We start from the raw sequence: 26,186 nt of genomic DNA on the forward strand, positions 1-26,186 counted from the left end.
CACACACATAGCACAATAGGTTAGTATGGACAGTGTGCCCAACCTATAAAATCCAACTGTGCGTTTGCAGTTGCTTAAATCTATCAAAATATCGATATTCTGTCTCAAACTATAACATTCATGTACAATTCATAAGAAATGAAAAGTGTAAATCTCTTTGCATTTCTTATGATTTGTAAATGGGACCTTGGACAAAATATTTGTTTTAACGTTAATGTTTCAAATAAACGAAATTCAATGTTTGAAATATATTTTCAATAAATATCGATATCATTCAAGTCCAAAATTCACTGAAATATCGATGTGGAATCTTAGAAGAGATGCTGATCTTTTAAATATACTGTATTAATCATCCGATAACTAAAATGAAAACAAACAAATAAATACCAAGAGAAGAATTATTGATATATCGATAACATATCAACTTCCCTTTTTAATTTGTATCATAATAATTACATAGTAGTATTAATGAGCATTTACTGCTGCTGCATCTAAATGACCACTGCATTGGCATTCCTTTTGCTGCTGCTGTTCACGCCGCTCGCGCCACTGGCTCTGGCTCAGATCCACCAATCCCAATACCATACCGATGAGCAGTTTCATGAGGAACTGGTGGTGCGGCCACTTGCCGGCGACCATGTAAACACATACTTTCAATTCACCACACGTTGGCACTATGGCAATCGCAACAATCGTAAGTAACTGAGCTGATTGCCACGCCCATAAGCACGCATTGAACAATTGCCGCCCATTAGTTTATCACACGCAGCTGACGCCGCGCGTCATTGCCGAAATACTGCAAACGTACGATGTGAAAGAGCTGCACATAGGCCTGACACAGGGATTATGGCGATACGAGACCTGGGGCTATCCCATTGTGGAGGCAACCGGTGGCGCCGAACTTTGGGCCTGGTTTAGTTCACCAAATCTGACTAGCGAGGATGTCGACAAGCAATGGATGCGGTTGGCCAATGTGTTCTCCGGCGTACTCTGTGCCTCGCTCAATTTCGTCGATAATACCAATAGCATAGCACCCAAGCATATATTCCGTCCACAGTTTATGCATTTGGGCAATCAGAGCCAGCAGTTTGTGCGCTACGCGACGCTGCCGCGAGAAATTGTCTGTACTGAGAACTTGACACCATGGAAAAAGTTGCTACCATGCGGCAGTGCTTCGGGCCTGGCTACTTTGCTCAACTCGGGCTATGTGCATAATACTAAATACCATTCCCTGGGCGTTAAAGTGCGTACATTGTGCGACAGCAGCGACCCAAACAATTGCATTGTGGAGCTGACACAAACGGCCAATCTGGTCTACGATTTAAAACTGCTGGAGCAGAGCAGCACTGACTTCTCACTGCGCCGTCTGTTCGGTATGGGCCTAAACGGTTACTGCGAGCTGGCCACCAGTAGCAATATTTATGTGCAGCGCAACGAGCAGGGTGAACGCTTTCAATTGGTGCCACCACCACAACACGAATTGACCAGCACAATCGGTGGCTACACAGTGCTCTATGGCGTCTACGATATGCAACAACAGTTTGCAGGTCCTGGTGCACGACTCTTCAACATCGCCTGGGTGGGAGCCAAGGGGAACAGCAACAGGGAGCAAACGTTGCCGCCACCCCTCTATGCGCATCGTTATCTACTGGGCAATGGCCAGAAGCGCGGACGCATTGCCACTGAGGTGACCAACACCCATTACGAGGCACTTCCTGTTGTGCTCATGGAGCTGGTGCCCTGGTATGTGCATGCCTATCTGCACACGTTGCGTCTACGCAGCAAGCCGCAGCATCTGCACGAGTGCAGCGGCAAGATGCTGGAGTTCAAGCTGTTGCACTATGCGCCTGGCAAGCAGCGCGAGTTGCCCACACACCTGGAAATTGGTTTTGTGCTGCCTGCACAGAGCAGCGCTCTGATTACCATTGAAGTGGACTATCTGCTGCTTAAATGGCTTGAGTATCCGCCGGATGCCAATCATGGTCATTATATTGGCGCTGCCGTCATTAGTAGCCAGCTGCCCATTGGACGCAACTATACGGCCCTGCCGCTGGAGGGACATCTATTCAAGGACTCGTTCAATGCCTCGCGTGCCGCATATATGCTGACATTGCGCACCGAGGCACTGATTGTGTCGCTGCCCACGCCCGACTTCAGCATGCCGTATAATGTCATCTGTTTGGCGTGCACCGTGGTGGCGCTGGCCTTTGGGCCCATACACAGTGTCGCCACCAAGTTGATCATAGTGGAGCGGCAAACGACCATGCCGCGCAATCTGCTGCGTAAGCTCTTCCATAAGCTGACCAATCGGGCTGGCAAGCGTTCGACAGATGTTGGCGATCAGCCACTGAAACGGAAACCAGACGGTGAGGCGGAGGAGGAGGAGGAGGTGGTCAAGCAGCAGCAGCCAGATCAGGCGGAAAGTAATCAGTCTTGTGATAAGCAGGCGCACATGTGATAAGCCCGGCAAGCGTTTGACAGCGAGAGATGGAAACAAAGAGAGAGAGAGAGTGAGAGAGAGAGAGAGATATTGATAGAAGCAGGGAATATAGGGAAAGTGGACAAGAGATACTCGTAAGCAGCACCTATTTTGGCAGCTGTTTCAAACATATTCCAAAGTACGCCAGTCATTTTGATATATATGTTAGTTAAAGAACTTTGGCATGTCCTGATCATCCGTTACACAAATAAAACGTTCCATTATCATGAACAATTATTATGGATTTGTTCTCAATCATTAAATAAGATGTTCAATCTGTGAAAGTAGTGCTCCCTCTGTTTCAGCTAATTTAGATGCTAAAATAATTCTGTATACATTGATTTTATGAAAAAAACCATATTCCAAATCATTTTTAATAATTCTTAGCAATCCTTGATCAAGTTGACTGTCTTTTCTACTTGCTGGCAAACTAAGCTCCTTACTAAAGCTAAGGAGTATGTATCCTAGAACACATAGGCTGGACATGCAGTGTGAAATGATGGGGCCACGAATTTTATACGCGGCTGGTCCAAAGTCGCCTTCGTTTTCGTTTTGATTCGGGTTCGAGACACGCTCCCGCATGCTCAGATAGCAAGAGAGTAAGAAATACATATGACTTGTGTGATAGAACGGCATCGCTGCTCTTTTTTATTCGCTCACACTACAGGAAACTGCTTTGGCTTACTCTCTTCCATATGATTTGTGCGATCGAACAGCATTGCCGAAAGGCTTTATGCTTCAAATATCAAGTTTCTAGCTTCAAATGCTTTAGAAATAATTACATTTGTATTGTTAAAAGATTTTTAACTTGTTCTGTGTTCTATGAAATGATAGATATCGTTCCGAATTGCTCTTAGCTCCCAATATAATGGATATAAATCATCGCAAAAAAATTATCATGTTAAGGAAAAATATACATATGCATTCGACAGTACTCAAACATATAGAAAATGCAAAAATTAGACAGCTTGTTGCTTTTATTGAATGCATTTTGCTTTTGTTTTGTTCTTCATTTATACGTAAGTATTTTTAAATAATAATTGTATCTGTTGTGTTGTTTTATTTTGTTTTTGTTAGCAATAGCATTTGCCGTTTCTTAAATACAGTTTCAATATTATGTAAATGCTATCGATGACGATAAATACATACATGCATGTATATCGATCATCGGTAAAGCCTTTCGGCTTACAATTACAGCTAGAATAAAGTGCGCGCGCCACTCACAATGCGTTTGAGCAGGACAGCAGCAGCAACAGCAGCCGCTCTCACTCACACACACACACAAAAAGCTTAGGCGCGTGTTGTCCGTGTTAAAAAGTTGCTTGAGTGTTGGAATATTTGATCATTAAATACTACTTAAATCTTGGTTATATTCATGCTTCTGCTTCTGCTTCTGCTTCTGCCATTTGTCGAATATAAATGGTTTATATTGTAAAATTGTATTAAAAAAAACTACTTAGTGCATGTTGTGCGCTACATTTTACAATTGGATAAGGACAAAAACGTTAATACACAAACACACAAACAAAAAAAAAAAAAAAATAGATAGTAATTTAAAAAAAAAGGGCAAACAACACACACATTTTAAAATCGAGAACATTAATTAAATTGTATATATGTAGGTAGCTGAAAATCGTATAAATTAAATGTATGTATGTATGTATGTAGAGTTATGTATATGCCTAATGGACGCGTCTCGACGCTTGGCTCAATTACAGTCGCTACAAATACAAAGTAATGCTATATGTTAAGAATTATTTTGTTTAACGCTTTCGAATTCCTGCGGAGACAAGTACTGGTAATGGGGAAATAACTGATGGATAGCGCATGACAGAGAGTGAGAGAGATAGGGAGAGAGAGAGAGAGAGAGAGAGAGAGAGAGAAAGGTAGCGATAGATCAAGAAAGAACATTACGTGTCGCGTGTTCTGCTCTTGCCATCCTTGTCATCCAGCCTGCGTTGAATCGTTGAATGTCAAATGTTCACTGCGGCGGCTGACTACCATAGTAGCCATATGCGCCTGCCGGCGGCGGTCCTTGTGGTGCGCCCGGTGGTGGCATCTGTGCACCGCCCGGTGCTGGCCTGTAGCCCTGATAGCCCTGTGACGGCGGATACTGCGCATAGCCACCTGCCTGCGGCGGCTGATGGTAACCGTGTCCTGGATACGCGCTGCCTGGCGGCGGCGGTCCATAGCCCTGCGGCGGTGGTGGTGGTGCTCCATATGGCTGTGAGCCAGGCGCTGGCTGATATTGATTCGGTGCCATTGGTGGCGTTGCCCCATTCGGTTGTGGTGGCGCATTTGAGTTGGGTGGTCCGCCAGGCGGTGGACCGCCCTGTTGCGGCGGTGGACCGCCCTGTGGCTGCTGTTGTTGTTGCTGCTGCTGCTGCTGTTGTTGTTGTTGTTGTTGCTGTTGCTGCTGTGGTGTTCCATAGCCAGCCACGCTAGTGGGCGGCGTCGAATAGGTCGGTTGCTGCTGTGTGGGCAGTGGCGATACACCAGACACAGCGGCATTCAGCTGCTGGCCAGGCTGTCCCTGTTGCTGTTGTTGTTGCTGCTGCTGCTGCAATGGCTTAAAAAAAGTAAGAGCCAAATAGAAAGATTAGCTGCGTTTCATCTATATACTGATTGCTGTCGTTTAACGTACCTGCTGTTGCTGCTGCTGTTGTGGAGCATATTGCGGTTGCTGCTGGGCAGCGTTCGCGCCTGGCGCCTGCTGATTTGGTGGCACACCCGCCACAGATGTGGCTGGAGGTGGCGTCGATTGCGGCGTATTGGGGCCATTGGGATTGCCTGCTTGCTGCTGCTGTTGCTGATTAGACGCCGACTGTTGTTGCTGTGGCGGCGGCGGTGTCTGGCTGGGTGCTGTGCTGTAGCTAGCCGGCGGTGGCGGCGGCCCAGCATTTGTGCCCGCAACGCTGACCTGCTGGGCATTTGGTGGTCCGGGCACAGGTTGACCCGGATAGCTGCCGGGTGGCGCGCCGGTTGCCTGCTGGTATGCCTGGTACGGCGACTGTGATTGGCTTGTGGGCGGCGGTCCATAATTGCCGGGCGGTCCACCGGGCGTGCCCCCCTGTCCGTACTGATTCGGCGGATAGCCTGCATAGCCCATTGGTGGCGGTCCGGGCGCCACAGCACCAGCATTTTGCGGCGGTGGTGGCCCATATTGATTGGGCAGCACATTCTGTGGTGGACCAGGCGGCGGTGGTCCCGACTGTCCGCCAGCTGTCGGTGGTGGGCCGTACATTTGCGTTGGCGGCGGTGGGGGCTGCTGCCCTGGTGTCACCTGCTGGCTGGGCGGTGGTGGTGGTGGATATGCACCCGGCGGCGGCGCTTGCTGCTGCTGACCTCCGGCAGACACGCCGCCAGCATTTGGATTGGGCTGATAGGCATGCACCACACCTTGTGCACCCGCTGCAGTCGATGTGGGCGGCATGCCAGCATGATGATAGGCAGCCTGAGCATTTGGCGGCGGCGGCGGTGGCCCATAGCCCTGACCGGGCGGTCCGTACGGATACGCATTCTGAGGCTGGTACTGGGGCTGCGACTGCGGCGGATAGCCCGGATAGTGTCCGTGCTGTTGTTGCTGCTGCTGTTGTTGTTGTTGATAGCTAACCCGATACTGTGCCTGCGGTGGCGGCACCAGCCCCGGACCCTGTTGCGGCTGTTGCTGGTTGGGCGGCTGCTGCTGTTGTTGCTGCTGTTGTTGCGGTGGCGGCGCCTGGCTCTGCCCGGGCGGCAGCGGTCCGTTATTGGGCCGCTGCTGCTGATCTGTATAAGAGGAGCACATTAAAAATGTTTGCGATTTGCTCGCATTTCACGAGTTTTCCGCCCGTCTTAGTCCACTTTCTGAGTTCCAGTCTTTGTTCGAGTTAACAAGCTAAACCTCAACTAAATATCCAAATGCATGCGTTTTTAACAATTATATCCTGGACTCTACATTCAATTGGTTTACTTAAGTTAAGAAAAATGGCAGAGATGGCCAACCGGAGTCAACATTATATCATTCAAGAATTTACAATCTTTCGCATGGAAAACAGAAAGCGGTACGCCAGGCATACCCCGATATATATATATATATATATACTTTACACTTACTGGGCGCTGCATTGGACACGACCTGAGCTTGGCCAGCGCCGGCCTGTACGTTGCGATAGGCGGCCTGCGGCTGGGGACCAGCCTGGCTAACTTGGGGCGCCTGCTGCACCTGGCCGGCTTGTTGTTGCTGCTGCTGCTGTTGCTGAGATTGCTGCTGAGCGTTGGGCGGCATGCCCGGATGTGTAGGCTGTTGCTGCTGGCCGGGATATGGCGGCATTTGTACAGGACCAACGCCAGCATCTGCGGCATGTTGCATCATCTGTGACTGAATGACACTGCCCGGCGGAGGCGGCCCCGGTGCGCCCTGTTGGCCCTGAACCTGCTGTTGCTGTCCGGGCGGCGGCACACCCACGCCCGACATGCCATGTGGCGCCGGTGGCTGGTTGCCCTGCTGCATTGCCTGCGTTTGCAATAGCTGCGGCGGCTGTGAAAACAAAAGTTTTACGTATATGCTTAAATTATAATTTACGGTGTTGCACTTACTGGCAAAATTTGGGCAATATTCATTTGGGGATCGGCAAGCTGTGCCAAGTAGACCAGATTACGATGCAACGCCACGTGGTAGCTCATGCACTCCTGCGACTTGCCCATGTTTTGAAAGTCCTGTATAGCTTGGATGAGTCCGCAATTCTCGTCCAGCATTTTTTGTATTTGTGCCGAGTTGACCTGCTGCGTGGGAACGCCGCCACGTTGTGCATTCGGATTGGGCGGTGTGCCCATCATGACGCCGACACCACCGACGGGATTACCAACTGGCCCGGGGCCAACGCGCTGCTGCATCGGACCCATGGGGCCCATTGGTCCAACTCCAACGCCACCTGGCGGTCCTTGTCCACTGCCAGGTGGCGGTTGTTGTTGTTGTTGTTGTTGTTGCTGCTGCTGCTGTTGTTGTTGTTGTGTTTGTTGCTGCTGTTGCTGTGGCGGCGCCTGCGGCGGCGGCAACTGCACGGATCCCGGCGGATGCTGCGTCGGTGGCTGCTGCTGCTGCTGCGGCGGCGGTTGCGGCGAATAAACTGCAGACATTTTACTGGCTGCAGCCTTCTTCTTCCGCTTGGGAGTTTTCTCCTGTTTTTCCACAATTTTAGCGGTTATTATAAAACGGTTCGTGAAAGAAAATTCAATTTAATGCCCCCGGTACCACTCCCCGCTCGCACACACTAGCGCTGATGTGGAGTATGCGGACTTGTCTTAAGCAACAACAACAACAACAACAAAAAAGTCTACGCCTCGGGTTTGCAGAGTGCGGCTTTTTTCACATTCGCAGTCGCCGCATTAAAACACATACACACACATGCACAGCACATATATATATATATACATATATAAATATACACATATATATATGCATATATATATACATATATTTATATATATATATATATATTCATATATGTGTATATAATGGAAATTGTAAACTACTTAAGCGTTTTGCGTGGAACGTCTTCGAACTATTTGGCCTAAAACTTTGTTTTTGCAAAACTTTTACAATGATATACTTTTGCCAAAAAGTCTACATAATTTTTCTTTTTCTTTCCACTTTTTTGCGAATTGTAAAGAACGTCAACGACGCTTTAAACGATTACAGCGGTCGAGCGATTAACAGTTATCGATGCATTTCGTTTTGCTTACACGTTCAGACCGTGCATGATGCCGCGTGGTCAAAAGTCCTACTACCCTTTAGGGTTCTGAAGCCAGGCATATAATGGCATTAATGTAGTTCATATCCATAAAAATGCCAAAAAAGGTTTATTCATAGAATACCATCATTTAATTGCGAATTTAAGAATAGATATTTAACATAGACTTGCATGATGCTTGGTATGTCGTGTAAGTCAACATGGCGTTCTCTAAACCTACTGCCGCTACAATATAAAATAATTGGATGTACGATATTATGTTGCAAAAAAAAAAAAAAATACTATACACTTAGCTTAAAATATATTCTCTTAACTCTTGTGAAATTTAAATATTTATATATAAATGAAAATATTTGCTCTTTGTATAGCATAGCGAATTATCCGCCGATATAAATGCTAACCGGCATCGACAATAAAATGTAAGACATTATAGCGCATATCGATAAACAAACGATAACAACACCACGCTCACGGCGACAATCTCTTTTATTTTTCACAATTTATTTTTTGGACTGGCTTTTGGCCAAATTGATTAAAGAAGTGTGTGTCTGTGTGCAAGCACGTCAGAGTGTGCGATTCATTAAACAAAAAGCAAGAACCAGATTACTCAATATCAAAGTGCAATATTTTTTTTGCCGCGCGATACTAATTTTATAAATATAAAGATCAAAAGTAAAGGTTTTTTCTTGCAATTTGTTGGGCAGAGAGGTTGGCTTAATAAATAAATGCAATAAACGCATGTCTAAACATTGAAGCACCGTCCGAAACGACGACAATCAAAATCGACGAAAAATAACAAAAAATTGTGACAGCAATAGCAAGAGGCCCAGCAGTAACAATACAACAGTGAAAATGAGAGAAGTGATGAAACATTTAGCGCAATCAAAGGTGTAAATAGTAAAATAAACCACATCAAAGGCGTGCACACGTATGCATACATGTGCATGTACATGCGTACAAACATAAACAAAAGCAGGATAGATCATATCCTTTTGCAAGGCCCCGGCAGAACGCTTGTGTTAAATATCGATTTTATTCCCTGCGCGCCTCTCGCCTGCTTCGTCTATATATATGTATATATATATATGTATGTGTGTGTATGAAAGGTATCCAAAAGAGCAATAATTGTGATATCGATACCGATAACGATACCGCAAAGTACAACACGGGAACACAAATACAAACAAACAATTTGAGCGCGTTATCAAAAGCACAAGAGCAACAACAACAACTTGGTAGCTCGACAGCCGGCGCGTTGTTTTTGGTTTTGCGTGACTGTAGGAAGCTTTTATTTTATTTTATTTTTTTTTTTTTTTTGGTTTTTTTTTTTGTTTTTTAATTTATGCTAACTAACGTTAAGCTAACCTACAACAATAGTGGAGCAGTACGTTGACAACAACGACGACGACGACGACGACGCGACTGCAACTTTACAAAACTCGATTTGTAATTGCGGTAAGAAGAGAACTTCTTACCAATGATTTCGTTGGTGCAAATGAAATTCCATGCGCTGCTTCTGCTGCTATCGAAGGTTTGGACATGCATTTGTTTCATGTTCAATCGACAAGTGCGAGCTGTAAGTACATCATCAGATATAGATAATAAAATAATTATAACAAAATGATCTGTTTATAGCACACACACACACACACACACACACACGCACACGCACCAAACATTATCCAAATTAGAGCTAAACGTTTTTCTGGTATTGGCACCGATTAAATAACAAATGCCAGCCACTGGTCAAGGCTGCGATAAGCAATAGCAATGCTCTACCCCTTTCAATCACACCCCCCCTGGCACTCTATAGCCCTGCTGCTCATACGATTTTTGAATATTTGCCTTTATCACACTGACATTTGCTCTATAGCTAGCTCAGCGATGCATTTGCATTGAATGCAGTTTGAGCGTCTTATCTCGATTGCTGTTCTTTGCTTTGGTTTCTCTCGTGCCGCATTTGTCTTTATTTGTAAATTGTGCTTTGACAGCATGACACTGCAGCAGGGGATTCACATGCCTTTAGTACTCCGATTTCGAAAGCTTTCATAATCACACTTTTTGTATTGTTACTTGTCCTTATAACTAATCACATTGTATTCCTTTTTATCAGCTGTGCAAAAACAATTGTGAATATACAACATTTGAATGTATAAATTAACTCTCTTAGTTTATCCAGTATCAGCCGGTTAAATATGAACAATTCCCGCTGTCACCGGTATCCCGCCATCGCCTCAGCCTGGTGCAGCGAAAAACCTTGGTGCTGGATCTGGACGAGACGCTGATACACTCTCATCACAATGCCATGCCAAGGAATACGGTAAAGCCTGGCACGCCGCACGATTTCACCGTCAAAGTGACTATCGACAGGCATCCAGTGAGGTTCTTTGTGCACAAGCGGCCGCATGTTGATTACTTTTTGGAAGTGGTGAGTCTTTTGCCGGTTACAACAACCAACAACAACAACAACAGTCGACAAGAGTGGGAAAGCTCAGATGTCCGCCCGCGTCCGGCAATCTTTCTATTATGCGTCATTCTTAAACGTTGCTCCATACATATGACCACCTTCATCAAGGTACATCAGTCATCATATATGGTGACATATGTGCATATGTTGTTTACCCGATAATCGGGTTTCTTAAGTTCTCTTTGTGCGTCATTCTTAAACGTTGCGCCAGTTATAAACATACACACGAACCACAGCCTTAACCTTTAACATAGTGCCTATAGAAAGCTGTAAGCTTATATAACAATTCAATTTGATTTATCAGAAATCGTATTATTCATATAATTTTTTGAACATCAATTTACAAATTTGCAATAAATGTAAAGCAATATAATGGCATTATAATATTACCTTGTATACGATGTGTGGATACTGAAAGATTTACCAGACAGGGAAACACTTCAAAATTCTGGGTTAATTAAAAAAAAAAAGAAAGATGAGATGATAAACCACTGAAAACCGTTGGCTAACTGTAATATGTTCATTTATTCATTTATATAATTATAGGTATCGCAGTGGTATGATCTGGTTGTCTTTACGGCCAGCATGGAGATCTACGGGGCTGCTGTGGCCGACAAACTTGACAATGGCCGCAATATACTGCGGCGTCGTTACTACAGACAACACTGCACGCCCGACTATGGCTCCTATACCAAAGATTTGTCAGCCATATGCAGTGATTTGAATAGGGTTAGCTATCAAATTGTCTATGTGGGTAGAGAGATGACAACTAATATGAATGCCAACTTCGATTCTTGCAGATATTTATAATTGACAATTCACCAGGGGCATACCGTTGTTTTCCAAACAATGCAATACCCATTAAAAGTTGGTTCTCCGATCCAATGGATACGGCACTGTTATCCCTGCTCCCCATGCTGGACGCGTTGCGATTCACTAACGATGTGCGTTCGGTATTATCACGAAATCTTCACCTGCATCGCCTTTGGTAGCGGGTGTGCCGCCACCAAATGTAGCTTATGCACTAAGCAAATGCGTTCGAAAAGTTATAAATAACAACTGCAATTAACGTTTTACAACAATTGAATTAATAACAACAACAAAAACAACATGAATGAATGGTGGTGCTGTGACACAACGAATTTTTTTTCAGTACGATTATACTAAATAATAGACGAGACATGATTGTAATAGAGCAATACTTTATCTACTTCACTTCACAATTATTGCAAATTTTGTAATTTCAACAAACCAAACCCTTCCTCTTTTTTTTTTATTTTTTATTTTGATCATTATTATTGATGAATTGTTTTCATGCGTGTGTACGTGTGCTAGAAAACTAGAAAATGCAACAAATTTTCGCGTTATTTGTACTATACGAAAGAGGCCAGTCTCTAACACACACACAGTATGTTAAAAGAAAAGTTACAACTAAACTAGAAAAAAACAAGCTGATAAAATATCAATCTAGATATACATATATACATATATATGCATATGCATATATACAATATATACAATCTAAGCTAAGCAACCGCAACACAAACACACTTTATATGTATAATATATAAAAATTACATATATTTATGTTAGACATAGTTTGTTGTAATTATATTATAAATATTATTAAATATAAAAGATTGTTTTCTATATTTACAAAACTTACTGTATGCATACTTTTACAATTAGTTTTGACTGTAATTGATCTGGAAATCAGAGCAAAATGCATAAACACATACTTACATTATATATATATATATATATATATATATATACATATATTAAACAAATAACTTTTGTATAGGTTTTGTACAAATCAGGCGAATAACTTTAAACCTCTATAGTTTTCGATTTGCTAACTTGTCAAAAGAGAAACATAAATGAAACGAAACTAAATTAAAAAAAAAAAAAATCAGTTAGGCATATTTGTGTTATTAAAGAGAAGGATTATGTTAACTCTTAAGATATGCCTGCATGCAGGCCAAGGCATTGAAGGCGTACTAAATTTGTATTTAAATTTAAATAAGACAATGATAACTATTAAAGTATAAACAAATCAAATCAAGAAACATCTATTTTAAGGGCATGACAGACAAATGCAACGGTTGAGCCGCAGCAAAAATACACAAACACACGCTTTGGTTCCATAGATTCTTCAAAACACCGATAATATTTAAATAAAAAAAAATAAAATAAAAAATTATAGGAGCAGGACTGCAATTATGATCTAATTAATGATAATATTGATGCCACTTAACTGACAAATCGTAGCAAATTTGTATCTTGAACAGCAAACTAAACTGTTCGCAATACATTATTAATTGGCTGACTAATATTAAAAAAAACAAAAAAACAAAATGAAAAGAAAGAAAGAAACAAATCGCTTCCATAGTTATTTATTGATCGGCAAAACAACATCCCAAGCTTGCGCCAATTGAAATTTGTTTTATATCGCATTGTATTGTAAATGTACGAGAAATGATTGTCTATTTATTGAATATGTATGCGATGTTGTTAACTATAAGTAGTTTGTATCTTTAAACAAATTTGTTAAACAAAACGAAATACAAAAACGCAAATAAAATAAAAAGAAATGGGAACATTAAACAAAAAGAACAAGGCAGAAATAAAAAATACATCAATTGTTTTACTTTTGAATTGCGCCTAGAATATTGCTCGATTTTTGGATTTGATGCAACTAATTCAATTAATATTAATAAACCATTGCAAATGATTGCCCCCTTTAATCTGTGAACTTAACTTTTGTTTTTGGCCATAAGTGTGGAGCCGAAAATAATCGAGATTAAATCGATAACAAATCGCCAAATGCAACATTGAAGTGGGCATTTTTTTTTTCCATTTCTATTTTGAGGTTAATTTTACAGTGAACAACACCGACAAGTGCGTTCTCTAATATTCTACACACATACATACATACATACAAACATAAATTTACGCAACGTTTGTGGGGCAGGCAGGTGAGACAGAATGTTGAATTAAAATTTTTAAACTTTTGTTAGCAGAAACGTTTGACATTTGCAGACGAGAAGGAGAGAAAGAGCGAGACGAAACCTGGAGAGAGCATCGATAAATTGTTCATACACATGGCAACCGCAGTGGCAAAAGTTGGAAAATCAGTTCACCGCATTTTTGTGGGCAATCTTCCTTGGACGGTGGGTCATCAAGAGTTGCGAGGCTATTTCAAAGAATTCGGGCGCGTGGTTAACGCGAACGTCATATTTGACAAGAAAACAGGCTGCTCCAAGGGCTACGGCTTTGTGAGCTTCAACAGTTTGCAAGCACTCGAAAAGATTGAAAACGAACAGAAGCACATATTGGAGGGCAATTATTTGAACATACATAAGTCATAAATGCAATACAAATTGTCAAACCAAATACACACATCCACATCCACACAGAGACACATACACACACATACACATATTCACTGAAAACGAGAGTAAAACAGTTTTTAGATTAGTTAATTAGTTGTTGCAGTTGCATTTAGTTAAGCATGTTTGACAGTGACCTGGAAATCGGCGATGATGAGGAGCAGCAGGAGATCGAAAAGCTGTTTTCAATGGCAACGGCGCACGTGATGCGCAAATCGAACGTCTATGATGCCAGAGATTTGCTCGAGTTGTACGCACTATACAAACAGGCATCGGAGGGAGTCTGTGGTACGCCACGCCCCTCGGTTCTGCAGATGAAAGCGCGCAGCAAATGGAATGCCTGGCACGAGCTGGGCGACATGAGCTGCGCAGATGCCCAGCGCGCGTACGTTGAGAAGGTGCATAAACTGGACCCCAAGTGGCTGGACGACATGTCAAGCGGCGGCAGCGGTGGTGGCAAGCTGAGCGGTTGGGTGGTGCACTCGATTGAATCAGTGCCCATTGAGGAGACCAACAGGCCGGAGCATCTGAAAACGTTATTCGATCACGTTAAGGAGAACAATTTGCAGCGTTTGCGTGAGCAACTGACTCCCGCTGATCTGATGCAATTGGATGATCAGGGTATGGCATTGTTACACTGGGCAACTGACCGCAATGCCACTGAGATCATTGAGTATCTGGTCAAGTGCGGCGCCAATGTGGACCAGCGCGATGCTGAGCAACAGACGCCATTACATTATGCCGCCAGCTGCGGCCATGTGGAGGCATTGCGCTATTTGTTAACGTTGAATGCGGATCTGGATCTGCGCGATGCCGACGGCCAGACGTGCATTGATGTGGCCGATGATGAGCAGATTTGTGCCATGCTGCAAGCCGAGCTGCAGTTGCGCAAGAGCACTGCAGATAATTAAGAAAGAAATATGCATAAATTGTAAGAAACATTCTGTTTTACTATATTTTTAAAATTATATTGTGTGAAATTAAATTAGAATCAAAGTGGTTCAGTATAACTATACGAGGTTTTTACTTCCACAGCTTCTTAATGGACATGTTCTTCTCAGAGTCCTTCTGCATAACCTTGGCAACTGCCATTTCGAAATCCTCCTGGGTTACATGCACACGACGCTCGCGCAGGGCATACATGCCAGCCTCGGTGCATACGCCTTTGACCTCGGCACCAGATGCACCCGGCATCAGTTCGGCAATCTTGCGCAGATTAATGCCGCGCGTTAGATTCATTTTGCGCGAGTGAATTTTTAGAATGTCCAAACGTGCCTCCTCATTTGGTGGCGGAAATTCAATCTTGCGATCAATGCGACCTGGACGAAGCAATGCAGGATCGAGTATATCAATACGATTGGTGGCCATGATGACTTTGATGTTCTTGGTGGCCTCAAAGCCATCCAGCTGATTGAGCAGCTCCAGCATGGTGCGCTGCACCTCAGAGTCGCCGCCAGAGCCGGATTCAATACGTGACGAGCCAATCGAGTCGATCTCATCCATGAATATAATTGATGGCGCATGCTCACGCGCCATCACAAACAGTTCGCGCACCATGCGTGAGCCCTCGCCAATGAACTTCTGGACCAGCTCTGAGCCAGAGACACGTATGAATGTACATTCGGTATGATGGGCCACAGCGCGAGCCAGCAGTGTTTTGCCAGTACCGGGTGGGCCATAGAGAAGTACACCCTTTGGCTGGGCAATGCCTAAGGCGTCAAACAATTCTGGATGCTTAACGGGCAGCTCGATAACCTCTTTGATTTCCTTGATTTGTTTATCTAGGCCGCCCACCATTTCGTATGTGGAATCTGGTACCTTCTCGACCATCATCAGTGAAACTAGAGGATCCACTTTGTTGGGCAATATCTTGTGCAGTGTATAGCTTTCGTTGCGCAGTGCAACACGGCAATTGGGTGTCACATCGTTAATATCAATGTTCTTATCCAAGTCAACAACAAATTTGCCCTCTGGATGCACCTTAACAAGCACCTTCTTCTTGTCCATCGGCTTTACAACCTCACCGACATAGCTACCTTGTTCCTGCAACAGCTGCAGCTCCTCGCGTAGCATACGCACTATTGAAATATAAAAATAATAAAAAAAAACATTATGTGGGCTTTTCTTTTGTGTCGTTTCTTACCCTTGGCATTGAGTTCGTTACGCTGTGCCTGTAAGCGGCGAAGATTTTGACTCTTCTCGGCAACAATTAGCTGCAGTTCCTCAATTTTTTGTATGTAGTATGAGCGGAAGCCCTCGCCTTTTTGGTAGGCTGCCTCCGTATCCACCTGAAATTTACCTTTTTTAATTTGTTTGTTTTTTAGCGAACTTTGGTTTTGCTCAATTACCCGATTTGTGAGTGTCATAATGCTCTACTTTTTTCAATGGATTTTCTTCTTAATAAACGACTGCTGCTTGGATAATAAATTAACAAGTTGTGTTTGATCTCAGTCGAACGCCTGCTAAGTTAACTTCTTTGATTATGACTCGGCAAGTCTACTATTTGATATATTTTGCGAGGCTGCAGGGATGCTAATATTATATCGATTGGTCGATGTTAAAATACTAAACTGTAAGTGGCATGTTATCGTTATCGTTTCAAAGCAAATTTCTGTTAATTGCAAATTTGTCTGGCTGATTGCTTAATTTAGGGCCGTTATGTAAAAAAGTTCAAATTAGGTAAGTTTTTGGCTGAATTTATGTAGCTTAGCATGAACAATTTTTTTTCCGGCGGTCGAAAGTAGTTATATTAACTTATCAATTAAAAATTTACCAAATAAAATCAATCGTGCTAACAGTGCCAAATGAGTCGGGTATCGATAATAACCATCTGCTAACGTAAATAAAATTCAAAAATATGCAGCTGAAAAGTTACTGTTCGCAAGTAAAACAAAAGGAGTTAAATAATTTATTTTTAAAGAATCTAGATATGGGCACTGTTTCTTGGCTTTTTTTAAACTTTGATTAACTAGGCTGAGAACTTTAAATGGCATCAGTGGCTGTGCATATATAGTCGCTGGCATCGTTGTCGTTATTTGAATGAGAATTCAATCAAGTGTTCAATTTGAAAGCAGGGCATTTCTTGTCAAGCATGAGAAAACTTAATTACACAAGTTTTGTTTTGTTATAGATGCACTCAGAATTTAATAAATCAGCGGTGAGTGGCTTGCAGATGTACTAATTAAACGACGCGTTCGTTTTTAAAAAGGAAAAAAAAATCCATATCAAGATGCCGGCTACATTTGGCTTGCTATTTAAACACAATGTTCAAATCGAATTGGCTCTATGGAAGCGCACTGTATTCGAATGCATTATCATATTCATAATGCTGATTGTAATACTAGAAAATCCCATTTCACATTCAAAGAGATTGCTCTATAGCCGCACCGATTATGAGGGAGACAGGACCATCGTATCCCATAAGCTGGATGATCTTAATATACTCACGTAAGCTAAATGCAAATACTGCGTGTCCATTCAATTGAACTTAAAAGGTATCAACTGGCAGGAGTCTGGTCGACTCAAAGCGGGAACAAACCAAATACAAGCTAGCCCACTCACCCAATACGAAATTTGTGTCAGAAGTAATCCAGGAAGTTGCTACAAAACTGGAATTGAATGGATCCGTTGGTTTTGATAACGCTGGGGCCTTACAAAATCAATTCGATGAGCGCACCATACTTGCCGGTGTGATTTTTAAGAATATTGATATAGACGATGAAATGGTGCCAAAGGAACTTTCAATTTCCATACGATTCCCCAGCGAATTTCGTACGCTCAGCCCGTTTCTAACTGAAGATCGTCTATGGCTGACACGGTGCTCTGGCGTTGTAAATCCAAAGCGGGATAATTCCAAGGATTCCGAAATTAATCAGGATATTTACATACGTGAAGGATTCCTTCAGTTACAACATCTAATATTTTTAGAATGGTTCCACAAGCTTCGAACTCAAAATCCTTCAACCGCTACGGAGCCTCGAACAGAAGTTTTTAATGTACGACTCCATGAGGCAGCTGAACGCTGCTCTACTATGGACTTATACACTGTTCCGTCTTTTCTATTTAATTTTCTCTTTCTGTTGCCATTCATAAATATCATACGGGTGAGTCTATAACGTTTACCAAAAATTATATTTAAAACTATAAACAATGTGATCCGACTGATTGGTCATCAAAGTTCCGCCCAAACCGTAAAAATACCGAAGCTGACGTTATCAATTAGTTTATTTGTCCCACAAGGGATGTCAGAAAAAAATGTATTGGTATACGGGCAACTTCTGGAAAATTGCAGCTTACTATCTTATCATCATCTATCAGATACCTACTATCAGTCAGTCAGTCAGTCCATCAGTCAGTCATTGCATTAGTCAGTCAGTCCATCAGTCAGTCTGTGCACCAGTCATTCAGTGCACCAGTCAGTCAGTCAATCAGTCCATCAGTCAATCAGTCAATCGGTCAATCAGTCCATCTGTCAGTCCATCAGTCAGTCAGTGCATTAGTCAGTCAGTCCATCAGTCCATCAGTCAATCGGTCAATCAGTCAATCAGTCCATCTGTCAATTAGTCAATCAGTCCATCAGTCAGTCAGTTAATCAGTTAATCATTCAATTATTCAATCATTCAATCATTCAATCATTCAATCAGTCAATCAGTCCATTAGTCCATTAGTCCATCAGTCAATCAGTCAGTCCATCAGTCAGTCAATCAGGACGAAACAATTCTTGATGAAAGAAGAGGTTGCGGTGCCGACAAGATTTAATATTCAATCATTTTCTTACAGAATATTGCCGGACAACTGAAGGACAACGTAATGACGCATCAATGGCACTACGGATATCGGTTCATGACACAATACTGTTGTATTGTCCTCGTGTTAATGATACGTCTCCTGGTTCTGGTACTTTTCGTGATGCTTGTCACGTTTGTAAGTTGTTCAAATAGTTCGATATATATGGATATGCCTTTTGTTGATTCAGATTGTGTTTTGCAGGTGTGGTGGTCAGTCGAAGATGGCATCTTTTCTGGAATAGCATTGATTCTAATGATTCTCTTTGTGCTCATCTTCACCTTCGAGCTGGTCATAACGGCCATCGTGTTTGCCAAGATCTTTAAAAACGTAATCAATGCTGTGCTCTTTGCGATCGTTATTTGGCTGTTCAATTATGCCGTTTTTGGGGTTATCCTGAAACGGTATTGGGACGTACATGGCCACTATGCGCTCTTCATACTGATGGTATTCTTTAGCAACCAAATACCGTACAGCATGCAACTGTTTCATCGGATCATTGACGAGCCACAGACGATCGCGGCCTATGATATTGGTGCACTCTACATATCTGCCATTGTCTGTGCATTGATATACATCACGTTGCTGGTCCTCCTGCAGTGGCGAATGCCAGGACGTCTAATCAGCCGGCGTATGTTGTATAAGCGGCGGCGCAAGGAAATGGAAATTGATAATACATTAATTCATCTTGGACGATTACCGAGCTGGCACAATTTCGAGTTCGGCGATGTGGGTAGCAAGGAAGTAATCCGATTGCGTCATGTGTACACAACGCATAGCACCTCGGAGCGCAAGATATTGAAGAACATCTCAATGCGCATCTATACGGGTGAGGTCTATGTGCTTTTGGGTCATATTGGATCCGGTAAGCTGACACTGCTGCGCGTCATTTGTGGACTCAAGTATGCGATTCGCGGCTCGGTGCATTATATGGGAGAGGATTTTTATAACGATATGAAGAAACATCGAAAATTAGTCGATTTCCGCAGCGAAGAGAACGGCCTTTGCCCGCATTTGTCGATAGAGCAGACCATTAACTATCACGTGCGACTGAAGCTCAATAACCAGAATTCCGATAGTTACAATCTTGAGCGGAACAAGTGGATTGCAATCCTCGAGACACATGTCGATAATCGTCGAACACGAATTAACAATCTCACCTATGGGGAACGTCGTCTGGTCGCCCTTTGCTGCGCCCTGGCTGGCGATACAAAGGTAATCGTCTTCGAGGAGCCCACCCAGGACATGACGGCACACGAGGCTCAGGTATTTTGGAGCATTATAGCCATGGAAAAGGAGGAGCGCGCCTTTATCATTGCCACATACAGCATTGATGAGACCGAGGCCGTTGCCGACCGGATTGGCATCCTTAGCATGGGTGTCTTGGAAGCCAGCGGAACTCCTTTCTTTCTACGTGCTAAGTTTAGTAGCTGCGTTGAGCTGGTAAGTCACTAAGTCGGTCTGTCCGTCCGTCTTGGAGAATTGCAATTCACCATATATATAATTATGGCATACTATAATAATTTCTTTGGTATTTTGGGCAGGTGCTTATCAAGAAACCACACGTGCCGGATGCACCTATCACAGACTTTATTGCCCTGTATATACCGTCAATTGAGCCCGAGAATGAAATCGGCGATACCTTGACATACAAGATAGAATCTGAACATAGACCGGGATTGCAGAGGATGCTAATACATTTGGAGGCCGAACGCAAGAAGCTGGGCATTGAGAATATACGAGTTGTGGGCTCCGAGATGTCCGACATATACATGAAGCTGGTCACATCGTTTCGCCTGCAGCAACAGTTCATACCCGACGTCAGTAAGTAAATCGATAATATCAGCATACTTGCGTTGATCGATTGTTATCGCATTGTTCGCCTCAAACAGCGCAAACCTTTAAATATGCCGTCGTATCGAAGAAGCAATTGCGAAGACAGCAAATGCGCGCCATGTTCTATAAGAAAATGATCCATTCGGCCCCGAACGTATGGCCCGTTATAATGATATTTACTTGTTTTATATTGATTGTGATTATAACGCGCCTGGCCATGGTGTTGGATGTTCCAAATGCGAGAAGCAATACGATACCGATTGGCTTTATAGGCGAAGAGCAGTATTTGAGAAACATACCAGATATCAGGGAGTGCGGCTACATTGACATCAGATCGGTGGGCAAGATACCTACGTATAAGAAGGCGAACGCGATATCGCGTACCTTTGATGCGAACTCGTTTGCCTGCGAGAAGGGTAAATATAGAGATGATCTGGCCAAGAAAGGCAAACAGACCAGCCTGGGTGCCGTTGAGCAAAATGGTGAACAGGACATAAACGGTTACATTAGCCAGGATACATTCCATTCAGCGCCCATGATGCTTAATCTACTGCACAACATTATAATACAGTGAGTACCGATCCGATATTCAAATGATCCAACTGGTTCAACTCAAATCTCTCAGATTATCGTATACGAATATGACAGACTTTAGGACCCTGGTAGAAAGCCATCCGATGCCCACGCCATTATCCATGAAGATCAATCTGCTGGACAATGAGATAGCCCACATCAATGCACCACTGGCCATTGGCTGTATTCTGCCGTTGGTCGTATCGGTTTTCATCATACCCCTGGTCGAGGAACAGATAAGCCAGATGCGCATACTCCAGGTGATCGCGGGCCTGGGGTTGCAGGTCTTCTGGGGTGTCAGCCTGCTTTGGGATTTTTTCACATACTTTATCTATTCGGTTATTATTGTGATCATTGTGGCCTGCACTAACATTGGTGACTTTGGTATCTATGAGAACCTGCTCCTTCTACTGCTCATCACCGTCTACGGCCTGGCCGCCCTGCCTATCACCTATGTGCTATCCATGTATGTGAACAGGTCAATTGTGCGCGCATTTCTTGCCTCTGTTGTCTTTCAAAGTCTCACGGGACTTGTGCTCTACATTGTTTACTGGGACGTTGCCAATAGCAATGTCATATTCTTCTATGGTGCCTGCATGTCGCCCGGGTTTGCCCTTCTCGATGGGATTAGCAACATCTATATACGCTGCCTGGAGAAGCGTTTGTGTCTGACCAAGTGCGATGCACTTGAAAGTTGCACACCTCAAAATATGCATGAGCTGGTGCCCCGCTGTGATTGTAAGTAATCCGGTTCCCAATTAGTTAAACGCACATATGCTTCAGTTGTAACTGTTCCACAGTTGACACTTACTTCAAATGGGCCGATCCTGGCATTTTACCGGCCTTAACTTTCATGATGCTAGCGGCACTGATTGCACTACTCCTAATATTCTGGATCGAGTTGCATCGCAAGGAAAAGAAGTTTCATACCTCAAAAAAGTAAGTGGGTTAACCAATTACATTTATTTATTATAAGTACCCTGGCATTATTTAATGGTCTTCCTATACATAAGACTTAACTATAAGACCCGCTATAATTTAATTAACTTTTATTAAAGTAATGACTGCGATTGTGATTTAAAAAATAGTAGCTTGTCAAAAAAAAAAAAAAAAAATGCGGAATAAGTTTGAGATCTTTTTGTATAAATGGTTGAAGCAGACATGAAGCAGACGGACATGACTTGGACTACAAACACTTTCTGCTTCCTTCTGCGTGGTTCAAACAAAGGCTCAAATCTAGCATTTCCACTTATACCTATTTTATTGAAATGTTTCGTTTTAGTTTATTTAATTTGAATGTTTTTTGATATATTGAAAAAGATTATTCTGAGTGTTACTAGGTAGAGCGATGGACTGTAGTTAATGGGCACAATTGGGTGCCATATATAGATATCCACAGGTCGCTGGTTCGACTCCGGCTCGAAGGATTGATTTTCTTTTGCCCTTGCAATAATGTTATTAGTCTGTGCTCAATGCATTATTTAATTTGAACAATGCTGGAAATATGTTTGTATGAAACTTGTTTGCTTACCATCCGATCTGCCTCGAACTTATGTTCAAAGATCTTTGTTCAATATCATTTGACGGGTATTTCACATTTTTTGGAAAATCCATTCCACCTTGGTGGAAATGGGGGTCAACAATTTGGTGGGTGACGAAAATCAACCATTTAATTGATTAATTAATTAAACGAAAGTTGATTCTTCAGCTTCAAGTTTCTCACAGCAAGACTAACATGGGCAGAAACCGTTGAGTCAAACACTTGGTTTTTTTTTCGGTCCACTTAAAACATATTTTGTAATCAATATTTTTTCTTGTGGAGATCGAGATGGGTTGATTTTAATTTTCCACGGGCGTGTACTTGTAATATCTAAAATTATAGGCACTAAGCGTTTCACGGGCAAGACCGGGCAATACCCGCTAGTTTTACATAGTATATACATATATGTATATATGTTTTATGTTTTACCCTATGCTGTTTATGTTTTGGGTCTTGGGTTTTCTCAAAAGTAATTTTCTCGAACTAAATAATTCTGGTTCGGCTTTTGGATCGTTTGTTTGTTTTTTTCTTTTTACCGATCGTATCGTTTTAGGGCAATATCATAGCAAAATTCATTTGTTATTTTGGGCTCGAAGCGGTTCTGTTCTCTCTAATTTGGCATTAATTTAATTTTCATTTGTCCCATAGACTACTTGACATGCGCACCGCTACCTATCATTTCGATGATAGCGATGTGGCCGATGTGAAGCAGAAGATTGCCGATGCGGACATGAGTAAATGCAAGCAATCGGTGTTTCTGGTCGATCAGGTTGAGGGCAAGATACCGGTCAAGGGCAACAAGGTCAATACGGTATCGTTTGCGCTAAACAAGTGAGTAAACTTTGTCCATGGCTTAACTAGAATCCATTTGCCCATTCTCTCTCTGCCAGATATATGAGCATGGGCATTTTTGGGCCCCGCAACTCGGGTAAAAGTCATCTAATACGGCAGCTGGTGGGCGTAGATGGATTTGCCTTTGGCGAGATCTATGTAAGGGGCCTGGACTTCAAGTACGATCTGGACACCATACAGGGCTATGTCGGCTACTGTCCTCAGCATAGTGGCTTGCTCGACGACCTAACGCCACGCGAGCATATCCGGCTCTTGTGCATGATACGGGGCGTGACGGAGCACAAGATTAGTGAGAAAATGCATGATATTTGCCTTATGCTCAACATGACCGGCTGGATGCATCGCAAATGCGGCTCCCTGACACCGGAGAAGCGCCGCAAGGTGAACGTTGCACTCTCGCTGGTCGCCTACAATAAGATATTCATACTAGATGAGCCCACCTGCGGCATGCCGTCGACTACTCGTCGCGAAATCTGGAACATATTGCGCTACTTACGCTACTGCGGCAAGACAATTATATTTTCGACAAACGATGAGCTGGAGTGCAAGGTGCTTGCCGACTTTATAATACTATTCCAGGACAGTGAAATGCTCGCAATTGGCAGCATGCAGTACCTGCGCTACAAGTACAGCCACGGTTTCTATCTGGAGGTGCGGCTTGTACGTGATGGAGCCACCGTACAGGAGTCGGAGGCCAAGTGAGTTTTCTATCAGACATTTGAAATTGCTTAAGCTGTTATCTTTCGTTCATAGCCTGCGCAAGGATGTTGACAATTTGGCGCGATTCATTAACTTTCTACATGATAAATCGGAATTGGTGTAAGTAATGCCCAAAGTCAATACATGCACACTGTTAAGGAAATTGCCATTATTTGTTTTTGGTTTAACATTTAAAATCCATTTTTATATGAAAATGGATTAAAAGGGCAATAATGTAATTGATCAGCATCAACAGTCGAGTCGATCTAGCCATGTCCGTCCGTCTGTCCGTCTGTCCGTCTGTCCGTCCGTCCGTATGTACGAACGCAAGGATCTCAGAACCTATAAGAGCTAGAGACTTGAAATTAGATGTATGTGCTCCTAGTTCCCGCGCAGATCGAGTTTGCTTCTGATAATCGATAACTTATTCCGTTTCCAAGTGATCGATAAATCTATATCGAAATCCTTTTTTTGAGCAAATTGGGTAAATATTAAGAGCTAGAGTCATTAAACTTGACAGGTTGCTTCTAGGATAGTATATATATTTGCATTTGGTGTTGGAAGAAGAGGGTTCAGGGTATCCCCTAGTCGGGAGCTCCCGACTAGAACCTATTGTTATGTAATATATATTTTGATTTTGACTTCTACTTGATATTGCAGCGGCCGTTTGCATAACTGGTTCAAGTATTATATACCTGTGGGCCACATAGTCTACTCGTTTCTTTATGGCGCCATGGAGAAGAACAAGGTGCGCCTAAATGTGAACGACTATTGCATCTATCAGGCGAACATGAATGTTGTCATTGCCCAGGTGCAGGAAACGCGGGCCGCACTGAAGCGTGGCTTGTCGGAAACGGACACGCCAGTAAATGAGACTGCAGAGAGAACAGATAGAGGTTACTCAGGTCCACTACACTATACTCGCTAACGAAGCGGCATGAGCATATTTATTTTATATCCTTTTCTACGTCAAACTAGCTACGCATGACTGTAAGCTGATGTTTTGTAAATATAAATTGAGGGTTTTGGGTTGTGAGCAGCACCCGGAACTTCGGTTTACCGTGGCAAGTTGGTACGAACCAATGCCTCGACATTATGTTTGGTTTCCGGATCGGGTGCTTCACATCTGTGAACCCAGCGATTGGCTGAAACCTTAGTTTGTCTTTTTTTTTTCTATTCAACTTTGTATAAAATATTTAAGTTTTTATACCGGGAGCACATCAATAACAAGTAGAGATACCGGGAACGACGCTCCTTGCAGCCCCACACATTGGGTGCATATGTCTAAAGTAGAGTTTTTGCAAATATAGGGTGGCATGGGAGAAGATATCCAAAAAGAAAAAAATCAAATCAAATCAATGAAATGCAACGAACTGAAACAAATAGTTGCCAGGAGCTACTGTTCGACGGAAGAAAGATCGATCACAGGCGTCGTCCATCTGTAACTTAGGCGGGCTCCAAAAGCTTGACTGGCGACTATAACCCGGAAACAAGCTGCGTAGCTCCACCAAGGCGTTGCTCATCAAAACGAGGCTGATATCCATTTGGACCTACGCCGTTCAAGTGTTGGGTTGGCCTTCCATGGTATCTCACATACGACTCTATCGAACGTGATTTTTGCCTCTGAAAGGTCGTAGATCAGATCAGTCTCTTCAGCAGTTTCTAGTCCGACGGGATCCGAACGCAATTGCGTTGGTCCTCGCTGACCCCATGACGTAGAGTCTTCAAAGGATAAACCACTAGACTACATTCCACATTCACTGTCTTTTGCTAGGTAGAATTCGACAAACACACAAAAAAAAGTTATGCAGGAGATTCGCTCATCCTTGCG

The 26,186-nt window shown here is 43.1% G+C and overlaps 7 protein-coding genes across 9 annotated transcripts; 5 read left to right on the forward strand and 2 right to left on the reverse strand.

The window, feature by feature from the left end:
- Nucleotides 1-413: 413 nt before the first annotated feature.
- LOC115765400 (GPI transamidase component PIG-T) lies at nt 414-2,713 on the forward strand. The gene is made up of 2 exons (XM_030708935.1): nt 414-694; nt 756-2,713. Exons 1-2 carry the CDS (start codon nt 496-498, stop codon nt 2,456-2,458), a joined length of 1,902 nt encoding a protein of 633 aa, XP_030564795.1. The 5' UTR covers nt 414-495; the 3' UTR covers nt 2,459-2,713.
- A 1,384-nt stretch (nt 2,714-4,097) lies between these two features.
- Nucleotides 4,098-7,845, reverse strand: LOC115765398 (basic proline-rich protein). 2 transcript variants are annotated; one of them, XM_030708930.1, is made up of 4 exons: nt 7,058-7,845; nt 6,575-6,998; nt 5,124-6,247; nt 4,098-5,039 (listed from the first exon to the last, which is right to left on the reverse strand). In XM_030708930.1, the coding sequence occupies exons 1-4, from the start codon at nt 7,595-7,597 to the stop codon at nt 4,461-4,463; spliced, it is 2,667 nt and encodes an 888-aa protein (XP_030564790.1). In that variant the 5' UTR covers nt 7,598-7,845; the 3' UTR covers nt 4,098-4,460. The 2 variants fall into 2 exon arrangements, with proteins under 2 accessions (XP_030564790.1, XP_030564788.1); XM_030708928.1 differs by having other exon boundaries at nt 4,098-5,048.
- Nucleotides 7,846-9,540: 1,695 nt separating this feature from the next.
- LOC115765401 (CTD nuclear envelope phosphatase 1 homolog) lies at nt 9,541-12,212 on the forward strand. Of its 2 annotated transcripts, none has more exons than XM_030708936.1 (4): nt 9,541-9,787; nt 10,382-10,639; nt 11,225-11,407; nt 11,479-12,212. In XM_030708936.1, the coding sequence occupies exons 1-4, from the start codon at nt 9,689-9,691 to the stop codon at nt 11,668-11,670; spliced, it is 732 nt and encodes a 243-aa protein (XP_030564796.1). In that variant the 5' UTR covers nt 9,541-9,688; the 3' UTR covers nt 11,671-12,212. The 2 variants fall into 2 exon arrangements, with proteins under 2 accessions (XP_030564796.1, XP_030564797.1); XM_030708937.1 differs by having other exon boundaries at nt 10,391-10,639.
- On the forward strand, nt 11,860-14,060 carry LOC115765431 (SRA stem-loop-interacting RNA-binding protein, mitochondrial). The gene is made up of 2 exons (XM_030708976.1): nt 11,860-11,865; nt 13,702-14,060. The coding sequence occupies exons 1-2, from the start codon at nt 11,860-11,862 to the stop codon at nt 14,047-14,049; spliced, it is 354 nt and encodes a 117-aa protein (XP_030564836.1). The 3' UTR covers nt 14,050-14,060.
- A 109-nt stretch (nt 14,061-14,169) lies between these two features.
- LOC115765414 (acyl-CoA-binding domain-containing protein 6) lies at nt 14,170-15,052 on the forward strand. Its single transcript, XM_030708959.1, has one exon. The coding sequence runs from the start codon at nt 14,193-14,195 to the stop codon at nt 14,979-14,981; it is 789 nt and encodes a 262-aa protein (XP_030564819.1). The 5' UTR covers nt 14,170-14,192; the 3' UTR covers nt 14,982-15,052.
- Nucleotides 15,053-15,073: 21 nt separating this feature from the next.
- On the reverse strand, nt 15,074-16,560 carry LOC115765413 (26S proteasome regulatory subunit 8). The gene is made up of 3 exons (XM_030708957.1): nt 16,419-16,560; nt 16,214-16,358; nt 15,074-16,148 (listed from the first exon to the last, which is right to left on the reverse strand). Exons 1-3 carry the CDS (start codon nt 16,434-16,436, stop codon nt 15,094-15,096), a joined length of 1,218 nt encoding a protein of 405 aa, XP_030564817.1. The 5' UTR covers nt 16,437-16,560; the 3' UTR covers nt 15,074-15,093.
- Nucleotides 16,561-17,152: 592 nt separating this feature from the next.
- Nucleotides 17,153-25,495, forward strand: LOC115765412 (ATP-binding cassette sub-family A member 2). The gene is made up of 12 exons (XM_030708956.1): nt 17,153-17,517; nt 17,579-18,173; nt 18,850-18,993; nt 19,060-20,298; nt 20,400-20,679; nt 20,748-21,261; nt 21,317-22,002; nt 22,065-22,203; nt 23,453-23,635; nt 23,695-24,354; nt 24,410-24,475; nt 25,016-25,495. The coding sequence occupies exons 1-12, from the start codon at nt 17,300-17,302 to the stop codon at nt 25,281-25,283; spliced, it is 4,992 nt and encodes a 1,663-aa protein (XP_030564816.1). The 5' UTR covers nt 17,153-17,299; the 3' UTR covers nt 25,284-25,495.
- The last annotated feature ends 691 nt before the right edge of the window (nt 25,496-26,186 follow it).

Source organism: Drosophila novamexicana, unplaced genomic scaffold, assembly GCF_003285875.2.
Source record: "Drosophila novamexicana strain 15010-1031.04,08,12 unplaced genomic scaffold, DnovRS2.1 tig00000960-arrow-arrow-pilon, whole genome shotgun sequence".
Lineage (NCBI taxonomy): Eukaryota > Metazoa > Arthropoda > Insecta > Diptera > Drosophilidae > Drosophila > Drosophila novamexicana.

Excerpts from the sequence above, each read along its gene's own strand:
- LOC115765398 (XM_030708928.1), bottom strand. The coding sequence starts at position 7,597 with ATGTCTGCAGTTTATTCGCCGCAACCGCCGCCGCAGCAGCAGCAGCAG. Across the intron at positions 6,999-7,057 it reads ATATTGCCCAAATTTTGCCA|CCGCCGCAGCTATTGCAAAC; the intron begins GTAAGTGCAACA and ends TTGTTTTCACAG. Across the intron at positions 5,049-5,123 it reads AACAGCAGCAGCAACAGCAG|CCATTGCAGCAGCAGCAGCA; the intron begins GTACGTTAAACG and ends ACTTTTTTTAAG.
- LOC115765414 (XM_030708959.1), top strand. The coding sequence starts at position 14,193 with ATGTTTGACAGTGACCTGGAAATCGGCGATGATGAGGAGCAGCAGGAG.
- LOC115765413 (XM_030708957.1), bottom strand. Across the intron at positions 16,149-16,213 it reads TAACGAACTCAATGCCAAGG|TGCGTATGCTACGCGAGGAG; the intron begins GTAAGAAACGAC and ends ATATTTCAATAG.
- LOC115765400 (XM_030708935.1), top strand. The coding sequence starts at position 496 with ATGACCACTGCATTGGCATTCCTTTTGCTGCTGCTGTTCACGCCGCTC. Across the intron at positions 695-755 it reads CTATGGCAATCGCAACAATC|TTTATCACACGCAGCTGACG; the intron begins GTAAGTAACTGA and ends GCCGCCCATTAG.
- LOC115765401 (XM_030708936.1), top strand. The coding sequence starts at position 9,689 with ATGATTTCGTTGGTGCAAATGAAATTCCATGCGCTGCTTCTGCTGCTA. Across the intron at positions 10,640-11,224 it reads TTGATTACTTTTTGGAAGTG|GTATCGCAGTGGTATGATCT; the intron begins GTGAGTCTTTTG and ends ATATAATTATAG. Across the intron at positions 11,408-11,478 it reads TATGCAGTGATTTGAATAGG|ATATTTATAATTGACAATTC; the intron begins GTTAGCTATCAA and ends CGATTCTTGCAG.
- LOC115765412 (XM_030708956.1), top strand. The coding sequence starts at position 17,300 with ATGCCGGCTACATTTGGCTTGCTATTTAAACACAATGTTCAAATCGAA. Across the intron at positions 18,994-19,059 it reads TCGTGATGCTTGTCACGTTT|GTGTGGTGGTCAGTCGAAGA; the intron begins GTAAGTTGTTCA and ends TGTGTTTTGCAG. Across the intron at positions 22,003-22,064 it reads GCTGGTGCCCCGCTGTGATT|TTGACACTTACTTCAAATGG; the intron begins GTAAGTAATCCG and ends ACTGTTCCACAG.